This window comes from Petaurus breviceps, unplaced genomic scaffold (assembly GCF_028583685.1).
Source record: "Petaurus breviceps papuanus isolate PSGF00001 unplaced genomic scaffold, PetGlider_PUasm1.0 186, whole genome shotgun sequence".
Taxonomy (NCBI): domain Eukaryota; kingdom Metazoa; phylum Chordata; class Mammalia; order Diprotodontia; family Petauridae; genus Petaurus; species Petaurus breviceps.
The window spans coordinates 14,795,600-14,809,912 of record NW_027185798.1 but is presented as its reverse complement, the minus strand read 5'-3'; the positions used below and the strand labels follow the sequence as shown (position 1 = coordinate 14,809,912).

The 14,313-nt window shown below is 48.9% G+C and overlaps 1 protein-coding gene across 1 annotated transcript in view; it reads left to right on the top strand.

Annotated features, from left to right (window-relative positions):
• The window catches only part of LOC138162044 (S-adenosyl-L-methionine-dependent tRNA 4-demethylwyosine synthase TYW1-like), a 255,701-nt gene that overhangs the window by 2,869 nt on the left and 238,519 nt on the right, over nt 1–14,313 (top strand). The window contains exons 2-7 of the mRNA XM_069089149.1: nt 639–772; nt 3,198–3,347; nt 6,807–6,908; nt 8,849–9,043; nt 11,053–11,343; nt 14,095–14,217. Of these exons, the coding sequence (XP_068945250.1) occupies nt 639–772; nt 3,198–3,347; nt 6,807–6,908; nt 8,849–9,043; nt 11,053–11,343; nt 14,095–14,217 (995 nt within the window). The remainder of the gene's footprint in view (nt 1–638; nt 773–3,197; nt 3,348–6,806; nt 6,909–8,848; nt 9,044–11,052; nt 11,344–14,094; nt 14,218–14,313) is intronic.

The following is a 14,313-nucleotide window of genomic DNA, read 5'->3' as shown; positions in this document are numbered from 1 at the left end:
CATGGGAATGGGAAGTTAATTTGTGGCTCCAGAAACCTTCGAGGGAAAAAGAAACATAAAGACTGCCCAGCGAACCTAAGGGCCTACGGGAGAAGTTTTTTTCCCTCTCTGTGTTCATTGACGTGCTTTCTGGGCACAAACTGATCTTTGAAAGATAGGAACTTATTTTCAGGTGCTTAGAGAAACACTAAACACTGTCAAGTTGCCCCGATTAGAAATAAGTGAGTGGCTTAAATGAGTGGCTTAAACATCCAGTTGAATCCTGGTAAGTTAATGTAGCCAGAATTCACTTAGCATGAATGGAGAATTCTGACTTTCCCTTGGCTCGTGCTGGTTAGATTTGTTGGTGCCACTTATTTTAATTTATAATTGTACTTATTTATGTATTATTTATTGATTTTTATTTTAATTTGTTTTTTGTCTGTTTCATCTTTATTATTTTTATTACTTTATTATCATTTAATTTAATTTTAATTATATAAAAATAATTATGTATATATAATTATATATTATGTAGAAATATAAAATTATAAATGAAATTATTACAATTATAAATTACTTGTTCATAATGTGTTTTAATAGGAAAAAAAAGATTTGATTATGCTATACTTACTCCTATGTGTGTCATTTCTGCTTAGATTCTTCCTTGGATGCATGGGACCACTTCTACATGCCTTTGATATCCTTGTGGGTGAATAGGTTTTATGTGTACTTGGGTCTCGCCTTTGGCGTTAGCCTGTGCATCTGCATTCAAGTCGTCACCAAAAAGCTTGTAAGTAGAGTTATTTCTTAAGGGGATGTTACCTATGGTTTTGATTTTAGGTAATCACTTCCTAAAGGTTGTAGAGTGTGTGCCTTTACTTTTTGATGGCTCTGCTAAGTGAAAATGAAAAAACATTTATTAAGCCCTGACTATGTGCCTTAGATTAAGTTTAATGCAAAGTTTTATAATAGTAATATTTGGCATTTATATGGTGCTTTCCAGTTCTCAAAGCTCATTACAATTTTTATCTCATCCTATCCTCACAATAACCCTGGGAGGCACATGCTATTATTATTCCCATTTTACAGATGAAGAAACTGAGACTGAGGGTAGTAAAGCTAGGAAGAGTTTGAGGCTGGATTTGAACTGAGGGCTTCCAGCCCCTAGCTTCTAACTCTTTATCTTCTGTTGACACTTAGCTACATTGTATTGAAAGGTTTGGCTTGAAAAAGTTTAATCTTGAAAAAGTAGTAGCCATCTCTCCCCCTTTCCCTGTGATTCCCATAAATCTAGAAGGGACAGCATATACATGGGTGACAGAGTTAGGGTCCAGAAAGATCTTCACAGGCTTGGAAACTGCAAACTTGAACAAATCTGAATTTGATTTGAAATTTAGGAGGGAGATATGTAAAGTGTTACATTTGGGTTCAAGAGATCCACCCCACAACAGCAGGATGGGGAGGAGTGGTTAGACAGTAGGTTGTCTGAAGCAGAGCCAGGGGTCTGAGCAGACCACACATGTAGGGGGATGTGGCAGCTGCAAGAGCTGGCACCATCTTTGGCTGTATTGAGAGGCATGACTTTGAGGCTGAAGGATATTCTGCTCCCCCTGCCCTCTGTGTTCAGGTTTGAGTAGAACGTATTAGGGAGAACATTGATGGTGATGATGATGGTGATGATGACAATGAGGATGGTGATGGTGAGGATGGTGGTGATCGTGATGATGATGGTGATGGTGGTGATGGTCGTGATGGTGGTGATGGTGATGGTTTATAGCTGGTGTTTTTGTAGTGCTTTCACACTTAAGTGTCGGTGCAGTTCTCTCAGTGGAATGGCCTTGAGGTGGTAACTCTGTGAGGGTTGATTGGAGGAACTGGAGGTGCTGGTTCTGCAGAAGAGAAGTGAATTCAGCAGACATTTATTAGGCTCCTGCTTTGTGTTGGGCACTGTGTGAGGTGCTGGGGGCACCGAGGTTAAAAGGCAACAGTCCCCTGTGAGTGAGGAAGTGCAAGATAGACCCAGATTAGCCCAAAGTCTTTGGAGGCAGGAGTATGGAGATCGATGGGTCACTCCATAAACATTTATTAAGCACCTACTGTGTGCCAGGCATTGTGCTAAGTGCTGCATTAAAAGGGAGATGAGGAGCTTCATATGTAGATCTAGGAGTCACCTCCATGCTGATGATAACATGGAGACAGAGGAAGATAGAAGGAGAAGAGACAGAAAAAGAGGGAAGGGGAGAGAGAAAAGGAGGGAGGGGGAGAGAGACAGAGAAAGAGACAGAGAGAGAGAGAAGGAGGGAGGGAGAGGAGAGAGACAGAGAAAGAGAAAGAGACAGAGAGAGAGAAGGAGGGAGGGAGGAGAGAGAGACAGAGAGACAGTGCCAGCCCAGAGGAGAACCATTGGAAATTCTCATGGTCAGTTAGTGGACAGGAAAATAATGATGCAGAGGAGACTGCGAAGGAGCCGTGCAATAGGTAGGAAGAGGGCCAGGAGAGGGCGGTGTCCCAGAGAGCGTCTGGAAGGGGGGGCTGCTCAGAAGGTCTGGACGCTGCCTAGAGGCTGGTGAGGATGAAGACTAAGAAGCACAGTGGATTTAGCCAGAGAGAGAACTGTGACCTTGGAGAGAGCAGTTTCAGAGATGGGTCAGGGAGACCATGAGAGCTGGCTGCAAGCCCCTGGGAGGCTTTAGTTTGCACAGGGGATTAGATCTGCTTGGTTTGGCCCCAGAGGGCAGAGCTCTGAGCAGGGGGTGGAAATTGGGATGATCTCCTTCCCACTGGAGCTATGGCACACTAGAATAGGCCACTCAGGATGCAGCAGCTTATCCCTCCCTGGAGACCTTCCTGCTAAGGCAGAACAACCCCTTGTGGAGCAGGCAGTAATGGAGATTCTCTAAGGGCACTTCTGCATTTTATTTTATTTTTTTGCTTTTTGGAGGGCAATTGGGGTTAAGTGACTTGCCCAAGGTCACACGGCTAGTTTTTGTGTTAAGTGTCTGAGGCCAGATTTGAACTCAGGTCCTCCTGACTCCAGGGCCTGTGCTCTATTCACCGTGCCACCTAGCCACCCCGCACTTCTGCATTTTAGGATTTTAATTTCCAAACCTCCTAAGGAATCTGTTTCTCTGCTCATTTTTTTTTCAGCAGGAAGGGGGCATTGTAGAAAAAAAATTGGTTGTGAAGGCCAAAAGCTGTACATTTTTCTCTTTAAGGGTGACCGATCAGCTGGGAAATCCTCCCTGCAGAGGGCCCCCTCAGCTCCCGTGGCTCCCGTGGCCAATGGTACCACTTCCCCCCAGAAGAAAGAATCCCATGTTTCTGGAGTGAAAATCTTCTATGCTTCTCAGACTGGCACTGCCAAGGTAAGAGGGCCTTGCCATCCTTCTGACCTTTGGTTGCTAGTCTTGTTTTTATGTGTTAGATTGACTTAAGTGAATAGTTTACTCGTAAAGTTTTGTTTTTCTTTGTCTTTCTAGGTCCCTATTCCTGATCTTCATATTTTTTTGTTTGACACAATCTTTTAATTAATATTTCAAATGTGTGAAATTCTGATGGATAGCTTTTGTTTTTTATAACACCTTAGTTTGTGAAGATACTGTTCTTCCTTTCCTGTCCTTCTCTGGCTCTTGTTACAAAAGGTTAAAGAGAACAAAGGGAAAAGCCAGTTCAGCAAAATTATCATTCCCCAGGAATCTGATGGTGTATGCACTATTCCTAACCCATAGCACTTCACCTCTGCAAGGAAAGGAGGCTGGTGCATTTCTAATGATGTATGCACTATTTCCCATCCATAGTCCCCCACCTTTGCAAGGAAAAAAAGGCTGATACATTTTCCTCTTTCCTCTTTCCTCTTTAGGGTGAAATGAATACTAAAGACAGACACTAAGCTCTTTTAAATTTGTCTGGAGGCTTCAAAGCTGTATCAATAGGGAAGATAGCAGAAGAAGCAGTGTTTGAATAGTGTAGGTGGTTTTAGTGCCTGAAAGTGTACCCCTGGATGAGGAAACGCCCTTCCCTGTGCAGATTGGCACCTTCTCTGCCACTCCCAGTCTTAGAATTGACCAGAGCTCTCTTGGAGTTTTGCCCCAGGACCTCACAACTAGGATGGGTCAGAGATTGGTGTGAACCAGGCCTTCTGGCTTTAAAGACCACTCCATCGCCTGGTTCATGCTGCTGCCCCTCCCATGCCTTAGAAAGGCCTGTAAAATTTAGTGTCTTTGAGAATACCATAAAATTGAATTTTTTCAATTCATCTGAACTTGGGAGGACATTTGCGTAGTTTTGGGGAAAAAACTTGTTTCTGTTGCCCCCTTATGGGCACTGTGCAGAACAGATCTCGTTTTTATTTTATGGAATAGACTCATTTTCTCTTTGTCTGCAGTGACCATGCCCTTCTCTGCGCAGGGTTTGTTTCAACTGTTGGGATGAGGCGAGGATCAGAAAAAGTCATTCAGAAGGGGCTGGGCCACGTACTTGTCCAGTGAGCCCGCGTGGCAAAGCTCCCATTCTGACTTTCACAGCAAGCTGGTTTAGTTGGGTTTCATACATGATCTTAACAGGTTTGGCCATCTGCCTTCCTCAGGACACAGAAAATTTACAGCTCCCTGCTGCAGCAGGCATTGGGGGAGTGAGCTCTGCTGAGCCACAGAAGATAGGGGAAGAGACAGAAAGCTTCTGCACTAGGCAGGGGGCTCAGAAAACGTGGCGGTTTGTGGCTGCTTGGTGCAGGGGCAAAGCCTCGCATGTCAGGCTGCTCAGAGGGCAGGGATGTGTAATGTGCCCAGCTGAGCATGTGTGGGGGGCCGTGTTGGCAGTGATGTTCCAGAGTCATCAGGACAGGAGGAATCACAGTATAGGATGAAACATGCTGAAGAGAAGGGGATTGTGTCAGCCTGGGAATGGACCAGTGAGTGCTCATTCCCTTTCCGTTAGTACCGCTGTTCCCCCAAGGACCAGCGTGGTCCCTGTAACTACTCTGGGATGGGGTTGATCCTTCTCCTCACTTTCTCCCCAAAAGGGAGTTTTGATTTTTCCAAATCGGTGACTAGAATAAATCCTACCTTTCCCCAGACACTGTCTAGTTTTCTAAACTTTAGAAAGTTACCCTACAATCGAAGGCCCCTATCCCTGGGAAGTCCCCCTTGTTGGGAGAGAGGGGCAGTGCTAGGGTCGAGCCCTTCCCTTGTGCTTGGACCGTGCAGATTACTGCCACCATCACTGAGGGCCAGGGCCAGGGTTTGCTTGTCAGTGTCATGGCTCTGAGCCTCTCTGCCACTTCCCTTGGTTCCTGCTTCTTCTGAGGAGCAGAGAAGGGAAGGGAATAAGCATCTGGATAATACCTACTGCGTTCCAGGCACTGTGCTAGGTGCTTTGTACAAATATTATGGCCTTTGGCAAATTTAATGATGTTGGGGAGCTCAAGGATGCAGGGGTCTCTTCCCAGAGGCTGGTTCTGGGTACGTCGCCCCGTCGCTCCCCCCCGCCCCCGTCAGTGTCTATCACAGCTGCCTGCTCATGTCCCTGAAGCTTTTCTTCACACCGCCAGCTCACCACCGCCCCCTCACATTATCTCCAGACCCCCTTTCTTGCTGCTCTGTGGTTCCCTGGAAGGCCATAGGCTGCTCAGGCTTCCTTCTTGGGGAGGCGTGGTGTGTCTGACTGACTTCTTTCTGGCTGTCTCAGGCCTTACTCTTTCTCTGTCCCTACTAGTTTAGTTTTTTTTTTTAAAGACCAAGTCCAAGTTTGTGTGATTCACTTGTCATCCTCACTGTGGGCAAAGGGTTAGGGCAGGACCCTGGACCAGATGAGCTCTCGCCTTCTCGGAGGGGCCCCTTTCTCCAGGGTCTCCAGCCTCTTCCTGAAGTAGATGGGAGGGGGATTCAGGAAACTCCTCGCAGGCCTCCTGGGCACGCACTTATTGCATAGATCTTGTAGCTCTTGTGCAGAATGTGCTCAGGGTTCCCGTTCTTTCTACCTCCCAGGATCCCGTTGTGTTTGGCCATTCATCTCTGTGTCTGCTTTCCTCTCTCTAGCCGTGGTGAGTGTGCACCTCATTCTTCTGACTCCAGTACTGCTTAGTGCCTCTGTAAGCCTTCCCAGTTTCTTTATCTTCCTCATATTTATCATTCTTTAACAGCACACTTCCAAGATTCCATTTTGTTTATATACCCTGGGTGAATCAACCATTTGCCAACTGTTGGACATTTAGGTTGTTTCCGGTTCTTTGCAATCATAAACAATGCTGCTGTGCATCTGTTTGAACAGATGTAGCTCTTTTTCTTTACGATAGCGCTCTCAGGGCACATGTCCAATGATGGGATTATTGGACCAGAGGGTACAGTCACAGGGAGCCAAGTGCAGGGCCAGGCAGAGAGAGCCGAACCTCTCTGATCCTTGCTGTCCTCACCTGACCAGGTAACACCTCTAAATTGTGGGCCCATTGCCTGGGAGCCGCCTCAGGCCCTCTGCTTCCATGCTGTCCCTTGGCTCTGCCAGCCTTGTGTTGGGCCTCCAGGGCCCAGCAACATAGTTGGTCCAGCCTCGGTGGAGGGTGTGAAGTGGTCCCTTCTGTCAATTCCTCAGGTCCTTAGGGAGGTAGGACTTTTCTTCACTTGTTTCCAGGGTGTTTCTCTGTGTAACTTCTGCTTGTGGCCTGTAACCATTTATCCAGTGGTGTGCGATCTGGGATTGCCATGGAGGGAGTTAAAAAAAAAAAGGGTTTGAGATTGGTCCTGGAAAATCTGCTTCTGCTGGAATGGGGCCGGTGACTCGTCTCTGTCACTCTGGGTTTCTTGAGCACTTCGTCTGATTTTTTTCATCAGGGATTTGCAGCAAGTCTCGCCAAAGAGGTAACGGCTGTTGGTTTGCCCGTGGTGGTCATTAATTTGAAAGAATATGACCCTGATGATCATCTGGGGGAAGAGGTAGGTGATGAATCATCTCTTGTCTCTGTCCCCTCCAAAGCACCTTCTGGTTTTTGGCTCCTGGACTGCTCAAGAATGCTAGGACTTTCCAGAGTAAATTTCATTTCTTTCAAAAGGATCGATTTGCTGGTGACTTTTTAGACGGGAATCTGAGGCCAGGTGATCTCAGGTGTGGGGAACCTGCTCAAGTACAGCCCTTTGGCTGAATCCAGAGGGATCCGTTGGGGGCTAAGAAGGCCACATGTGACCTGGAGGCTGCAGGTTCTCCTCCCCGATCTGTATTAGGGTCATAACTGAGGCCACGTGGCATCCTGAGCCTAGGAGAAGTGGAAAGCATGCACGGTGGGTGCCCTACAGCTGTAGCTCAGAGGGCTGATGGTGTAGCAGCAAGCACCCCAAGCGTCCTCAGGGTTTGCAGCTACCACAGGTTCTTGGATCTGCTTTGTTAAAGGAAAGCAACTCAAAATGGGTTAACAAGCTTACTTTAATCAGTCAGACATATATCGTTTACCTTGTTCAGGAGAAAAGGTCAGCACCCTGAACCTCAAAGTATACAGGCATAATTATCAAGACAGAAACATCAAGTAGACAGATTTCCAAACTGTCCAACCATTACATCCATACCCAGTCAACATCTGGGTTTCCACATTCTGGGTTTTTCAAAGCCGGGGGACTCTCAACAACGGCTTCCCAGAATTCAGATCAAATCACAGAACACTTCTCAAAGTGAGTACCAAAACAAAGCTACACATCAGGGCTTATATAGCCTTCTCCTGGCTCAGAGAATGTAACAACCTTATTGACCCACTGGCCAATCAAAAAGTATCTACTGAAAAACAAGCCTCCCTCCCCAGGCTTCTGGTGCACTTTAGCCTAGGGGCAGGGAAGATCTTTAAAATTTACATTCGCATTACAGATGGTAATCATAATTGTTACTGTTGTAAAAGACCACAACATAACATAAAAATGTATTAATATATTGTTATATAATAATAATAATAGTAGCATCTTTATGGCACATTAAAGGTGTGCAGAGTGCTTTGCATATATTATCTCATTGGATTCTCCTGACAACCCTTTGAAGTTGGTCTCATCCCTATTTTACAAATGGGGGAACTGATACAGAGAGAGAATGACCTGCCCAGGGTCACCCAGCTTGTAGTGAGCCACACGCTGCCTAGAGCAGGTGCCCCCTGGCTCCAAGTGTGCCCAGTAGGCTTCCCCTCTGTGTCCTGGCCAGGCCCTCCCTGGGAGCATCCGTCATTCATCTTCTGGGAGCATCCGTCATTCATCTTCTGGGAGCAGACGAGGTGGGGCTTGTGTGGGTGGGGAGGCCTGACCATCTCCAGGTCAGTCACAGGAAGTTTGGCTTCCCCTCCTCTCTTTACCTTCATAGGGATTTTCACTGTGTGTATTTTTCAGAAGATGGGCACATTCATGCCCTAACCTGGACCCTGCACTTTATTCTCTGGCTGTTTGCAAGGGAGCATCTCTTTTTGCCACCTTCAGGACAGGCTGTAGACTTTTCTCTATTACTTTTTGTCACCCCCTCCCTCACTCTCCATGGCTCAGAGTCCTGTTCAAGGAGATGATGGTGTTTAAAAAGGCTCCTTGTGCCTAGGCTTAGGGCTCAGTGGCTGTGAGGCTCCCAGCCATCTTTCTTGGTTCCTGGATGCCCCAGAGGCTGTGGGAGGTTTAAAGTCAGGGCTCCCCTTCTTCTGGCTGCCATGTCCTCCGTCACCTGGCCGTCCTGCTGCTCCCTCCATAAAATAGGGATAATGACAGCTATTCTCTCTCTGTTTTGAGAATTAATAATCCATGGAAAAGCCTCTTTTGTTTCTTGGAGGCCAAGGCAATGTGAAGGTGAGTTTCAAAAGAAATGTCCCTTTCATTAGCATGATTTGGAAATCCTTTGGAATGCCTTTTTTTTTTTTTTATAGGTAACCAGTAAAAATATTTGCGTCTTCTTGGTTGCTACGTATGCTGATGGCCAACCACCGGACAGTGCAGAGTGGTTCTGCAAATGGTTACAGGAAGCATCAAACGATTTTAGATTTGGCAAGACTTATCTGAAGGGCATGAGATATGCAGTGTTCGGATTGGGAAACTCAGTCTATGAGAGCAACTTTAACAAGGTAAGGGGCTACTTCTGTCCTCTTGGCTGGTGTGGATGGGGCTGTTGCTCCATCCTGGGGCCTCCCAGCAGGATTGTCCCCCAGGGGTGGAAGCTCAGAAGAGCTGTCTCTTTATCGGAGGAGGTGCTCACCCCCCTGCTGCAGAGGGTGACCCTTCAGGCTGTACTGGACAGTCTTTGTGAGTGGCTGGGGCCAAAGAAAAGTCACTTTCTGGTGGTGGGATTCCGAGAGCTGGCTCCTCAGTGATTGAGATACTCAGATGATCTTGGGGCCACGTTCAGAGCCTCATCAGCTTGGTGTAGGACTTACTGGAGGCTGGCATAGCCTCCTCCATAGTGCCTTTGTAACGAAGGGGTGGGGTTTGGCAAAAACAAATGAACATACGGGCCGTGTCTGATAGGCATAGCTCATTCTGCCCATGTGGCTCCCCACTCTCTGTTGAGAGGAGAGAGGGGCAGGCTCACCATTGAGTTTCTGGGTCAGAGTTGATGGGCTCATTATGCTTGAATATCCACTCTTCCTCAGCCCCTGTATCTAGTCAGCTGCCAGTCTGCTCCACCCCCTCACCTTCTCTGCTGACTCCACAAGCACCTGAGTTTGGTCCCCCTTGGCCTCTTTCAGGGGCCGCCTCACGGTTATCCCTGCACTTGGCCTCTTGGAAGCCCTGGCTCCCTTCCTGGTTCTGCCCAACTGTTACTGTTTCCTTTGGAGGCCTTGCCCAATGCCCTCACATTCCCACAGCACCTTATATCTTATTTATATCCTGGATTTATTTATCTGTGAACATGTTATTAGAACATGAGCCCACTGAGGGCAGGGATTGTGTCTACAGGTGCCAGACCCAAGGTTTGTGTTTATTACATGCTGGTTAGTTGATTGATGGATTCCTTTTAGAGAGGAAAGAGAAGCTTTTGCTGCCTAATAGGACCTGTTTTGTGGCTCTCCCCATGTAATCGGAATCTCTGTTGTCAGGGGCTCCTATAATCTGCCTCAGTAGAGACCAGAGAAACTTTGGAGCCACGTTTTCAGATAAAGGTCCCTTAAACCTGAGCAGCTTTGAATAGTATGATAGCCCCTTCCTGTTAATCCTCAATCACCCAAGGCCATGGCCTTTTTCTAGTCTGGGAATAGGCCTGGCTTCCTCTGTGCTGCCTTTGGAAGCTCTGACCCAGAGTGTAGGCCCAGTTATAGATTCATCCTAAGCTGGGGATTGGGGGGTGTGGGGTCCCAAACCTGCCTCAGGGCCTATTGGCCTCACTCTTTAGTATTTCCCCCTCTCTGTAAGCCTCCCCAGTCAGTGTAGATGCCTAGCCCCTGGATCTTGGCACAGAGCAAGCTCTTTTTAGACCTTTGCCTGTCCTTGGGGCCCCAGCAGCTCCAGGTGGGGTCAGCTTGCTAAACCTGAAGCACTTTGGGGGGGGTTTGAATTCATTGACTCTTGTCATTTTTCTGTGCTTGTGGGAAAACAAGTAAGAATCCCCTAAATGGGGCCAGACAGTGTGCCGACGGCCATTCCTGAGGCCTCACGAAGTTTTCTCTAGCTCTTTTTTTTTGCTTTTTGGAGGGCAGTTGGAGGTAAGTGACTTGCCCAAGGTCACATGGCTAGTTTTTGTGTTAAGTGTCTGAGGCCGGATTTGAACTCAGGTCCTCCTGACTCCAGGGCCGGTGCTCTATTCACTGCAACACCTAGCCACCCCCCTTCTCTAGCTCTTTTAACCCCGATTCCTTTGGGGCTCATTTCAGTTCATTTGTGTGTTTCTTTTTGTGGAGCCAGAGCCGTTTGTCCTTGGCCTGAAATTGTCTTGGAAACACTGTTTGTGAGACTTCACAGGGGTGTTAGATCCATGAGTTTTGGCACATTTGCTGAGTTTGTGTTTTACCAAATTGATTATTGGCCTATAAACTTGCCATTTTGAATTTCAGTCTTTTCTGTTTAATTTCTCTGCCTCAGCATTGATTTCGACTCAGGCCCATGTCCCCACATGACTGGTGCCCCTTGTTTCTTTCAGGTCGGCAAAAACATCGATAGATGGTTGTGGCTGCTCAGTGCCAGGCGGGTCATGACCTGCGGGGAGGGCGACTGCAACGTGGTGAGGAGCAGGCACGGGAGCCTGGAAGCTGACTTTGCTGCTTGGCAGGCCCGTTTCCTTTCCCGGCTGCAGGACCTAAGCCGTGGCAGCTGTGGGGAGAAGAAGGCCTGCCGCAACCATCGCCAGGGCAGCTGTGAGAAAGGCGAATGCAGAGTCAAGAAGGAGGGCAAGGGTGTGGGGCCAGAAGGGCCCTGGCAGGAGCCCCCTGAGGTATAGTGATCCCTGTGCCCACCTCTGCCTTCTTCCTTCCTCTTTCCTTCTTCCTTCCCTCTCTCCTCCTTCTTCCTTTCTTTTTCCTTCCTTTTTCTTCCTCCTTTCCTTTCTTCCTACTCTCCTTCCTTCTTGCTTTTCTCCATCCCTCCCTCCCTTCCTCCTTTCCTCTCTCTTTCCTTCTTCCCTTCTTCCTTCCATCTCTCCTTCCTCCTCTTATTCCTTTTCCCTTCTTCCTTCCTCCCTTTCTTCCTTCTTCATTCCCTTCTCCCTTCCCTCCCTTCTTCTTTCTTCCTCCTTTTCTTCCACCTTCCTCACTGCCCCTTCCCTTCTTTCCTCCTCCTCCCCTTCTCTCCCTTCTACCTTCTCTCTGCCATTCCTCCTTCCATACCTCCTTCTTCCCTCTCCTCCTCTTCCCTCTTTCTCCCTTCCATCGTCCCTCATTTCCTCCTTCCTCCTGCCCTTCCCTGCCCCTCCCCTCCTTCTCCAGATATGCCCCAAACAGCTATTTTATCTTATCTCATCCACCTGGAAGATGCCGAGGGGGGTGGGGCGGGGCCCCCACTGCCCTGGGCCTTGATTTCAGGTGGGCCGCGTCTATGCTGACCACGAGCATGGGGGACTTTTTCCCTTTAACAATAAAGATAATGATAAAGAGGACAACAAGAACAGTGAACAGCCGGCCATGCTCCCTGGAGGGCATCTGGAAGGTCTTTCCTTTGGGGCCCTTCTCCAGTGCTGGCCTCCACCCACCCCCTGCCTGCTCTTCCCAGTTGTCTCTAAGAGCATTCGCACCCGGGCACCTCCAGGCCTGAGCCCAGTGAGGCACCTTCCCTGCTGCATTCTCCCTGGACAGTGAGTGCCCTGGGCCAGTTCCTGGCCCATCTCTGGAGCCTTTCTCTGGGGGCTGCTTCGAAGCTGGAGAGATGGCCGCTGTTCTCTAAGCTACAGGAGGAAATGACCCAGATGATTTTCTTCCTTTTGTGAGGTTTTGAGCATCCTGTCTTGCTTTTTTCTATGAAGACCCTACCTCATCCAGAAGGGGAGAGGGGCTGCTGGTCCCCTTTCTGTAGGAGGCTGGTGCCAGTATCTGAATGAATGAATGAACAGATGGCATTTATTAAGTGCTTACTGTGCTGAGGGCCGGGAATACCAATGGAGGCCAAAAGGAAGGCAGACTTTGCCCTCAAGGAGCTTATATTCTAATGGGGAAGAACCCACATGTAGGCCTGGTGTCTGTGAAGTCACAGGGCTGGGGACAGGCTTGGTGGGCACTTGGTGGCGCCCTTTCCTGGGCAGCGAGGATGTCTGTGGGTTATGGTTGTCTGGGCTGGTGGTGGGAAGCAGCCAGAGATGGGCAGAGGCATAACTCTTCTCCCCCCACCAGCTGAGGCAGAGAACTTGCCTGCAGTGCCGTGCAGATCCCCAGGGGCTCTGGAAAAAGACCATCCACAGGGAATTTCAGGGATCTGCCCTCAAACTGTAGAAATGTGACCAGAGTTCCTCTGGTGGCCTTCTAGTCTTTCTGAACTTGCCCAGCCCTTGTGTCTGTGGGTGACTCCACGTCCCCCAGTGAAAGAAACTGGAGAGAGCTCTGGCATGGGAGCCGCAGTAAAGGGGAAGGGGTCCTGGGTTTGAGTTTAACTCTGCTACTTAGTTACTTGTACAGCCTTAGGCAAGTGATTTCCTTTTTTAGGCTTCTGTTTCTTCATCTATAAAAGAGGTTACTGGGTTTTAAGGATCTTTGAAGCTCTGACTCTGGAGTGTATTAGATGAATTCTTCTAGCCATCAGTCTAGACTGGGCAGGGACCTCTGAGGCCCTCGTCCAAACCCCTCATTTTACAGAAGAGCCCCAGACAGCAATGGCGGCTGAAGGTGCCTGCCCTGGAGCAGCACCTTGGTCTTCCTGGGGCAGGGAGGCTGCGTCCCTGCTCTGACAGAAACTCCAGAGTCTTTTCCTTCCTAGCCCCTCCACCCCGGTTGGGCGTTGGGCCTCTCTGGTTCTTGTGATAGCAGAGGGTTTAATAAGGGAAGGGAAGGTAAACTTGCCTTGTTCTTTGTGATGAATCCGGGCCCTCTGAGGCTGATGTGGCCCCTGAATTCCTCCTGGCTCATCTGCTAGAGTGGCCTCTTCCCTTTGGCCCCTCTCACTGCACCCTCTTCCTCCCTTTGCCAACCAAGAGGGCTGGGGACACGTGGGCTTCCTGACCTACCAGGGCCTTTCTCTGGTGTAGAATGTTCTGTGCTAGAGGGTCCCTTTGGCTTTGGTCGGGACTAGGGTTTCCTCCCTGTCTTCTCCATCTGCCAGTCCCTGCCATCAGCAAGCTGCCTCCAGATTCCCGGGTGGCTACTTTGGACCATTAGGAGTGGAGAGAGTGCTAGATCTGGGGCGACTTCTCCCTCCCTTTGTCACTGTGTCTGTGACACTGTGTAGCCTCTGGGCCTCAGTTTCCTCGTCTGTAAAGTGTGAGGTGTGGGGGAGAGGGCTGGGCTTTGTATTTGTGTGATCCTTTCAGCCCCTCCTCCATGGACTTGTCATCACCATCATGGCTGAGGGCGGGGTTGTTTCCACCTTCTGTCCCTGGGCCTGGGAAGGTGAGCATTTAGGTGCTGAGCCTTTGTGGGCTTTTCTAGCTAAGACCCTGGAACTGAGAGGCCCCCAGCTCTGGGGCTCAGTGACTGTTCTGGTGGATCCACACTGATCCTCTTAATCCACTGAAGAACTTTTTTTGCACATGTTGATTGTACAGAAGGAAGAACAGTTTGAAACCACTAGTGAGGAAGAGTCAGGTGCTGAAGAGGACCGGAGCCGTGGCCCCGTGGTGGACGTGGAGGACCTGGGCAAGGTGATGCACAGCGTGAAGAAAGCCAAGGTACTGTCTGTTAGCCGGGGGCTCTAGGCGTGGGGTGGAGGCTTGCTTCTAGGCCTCCTGGGGGCTCTGGGCACTGTCTGTCTGCTGGGGTCCTCC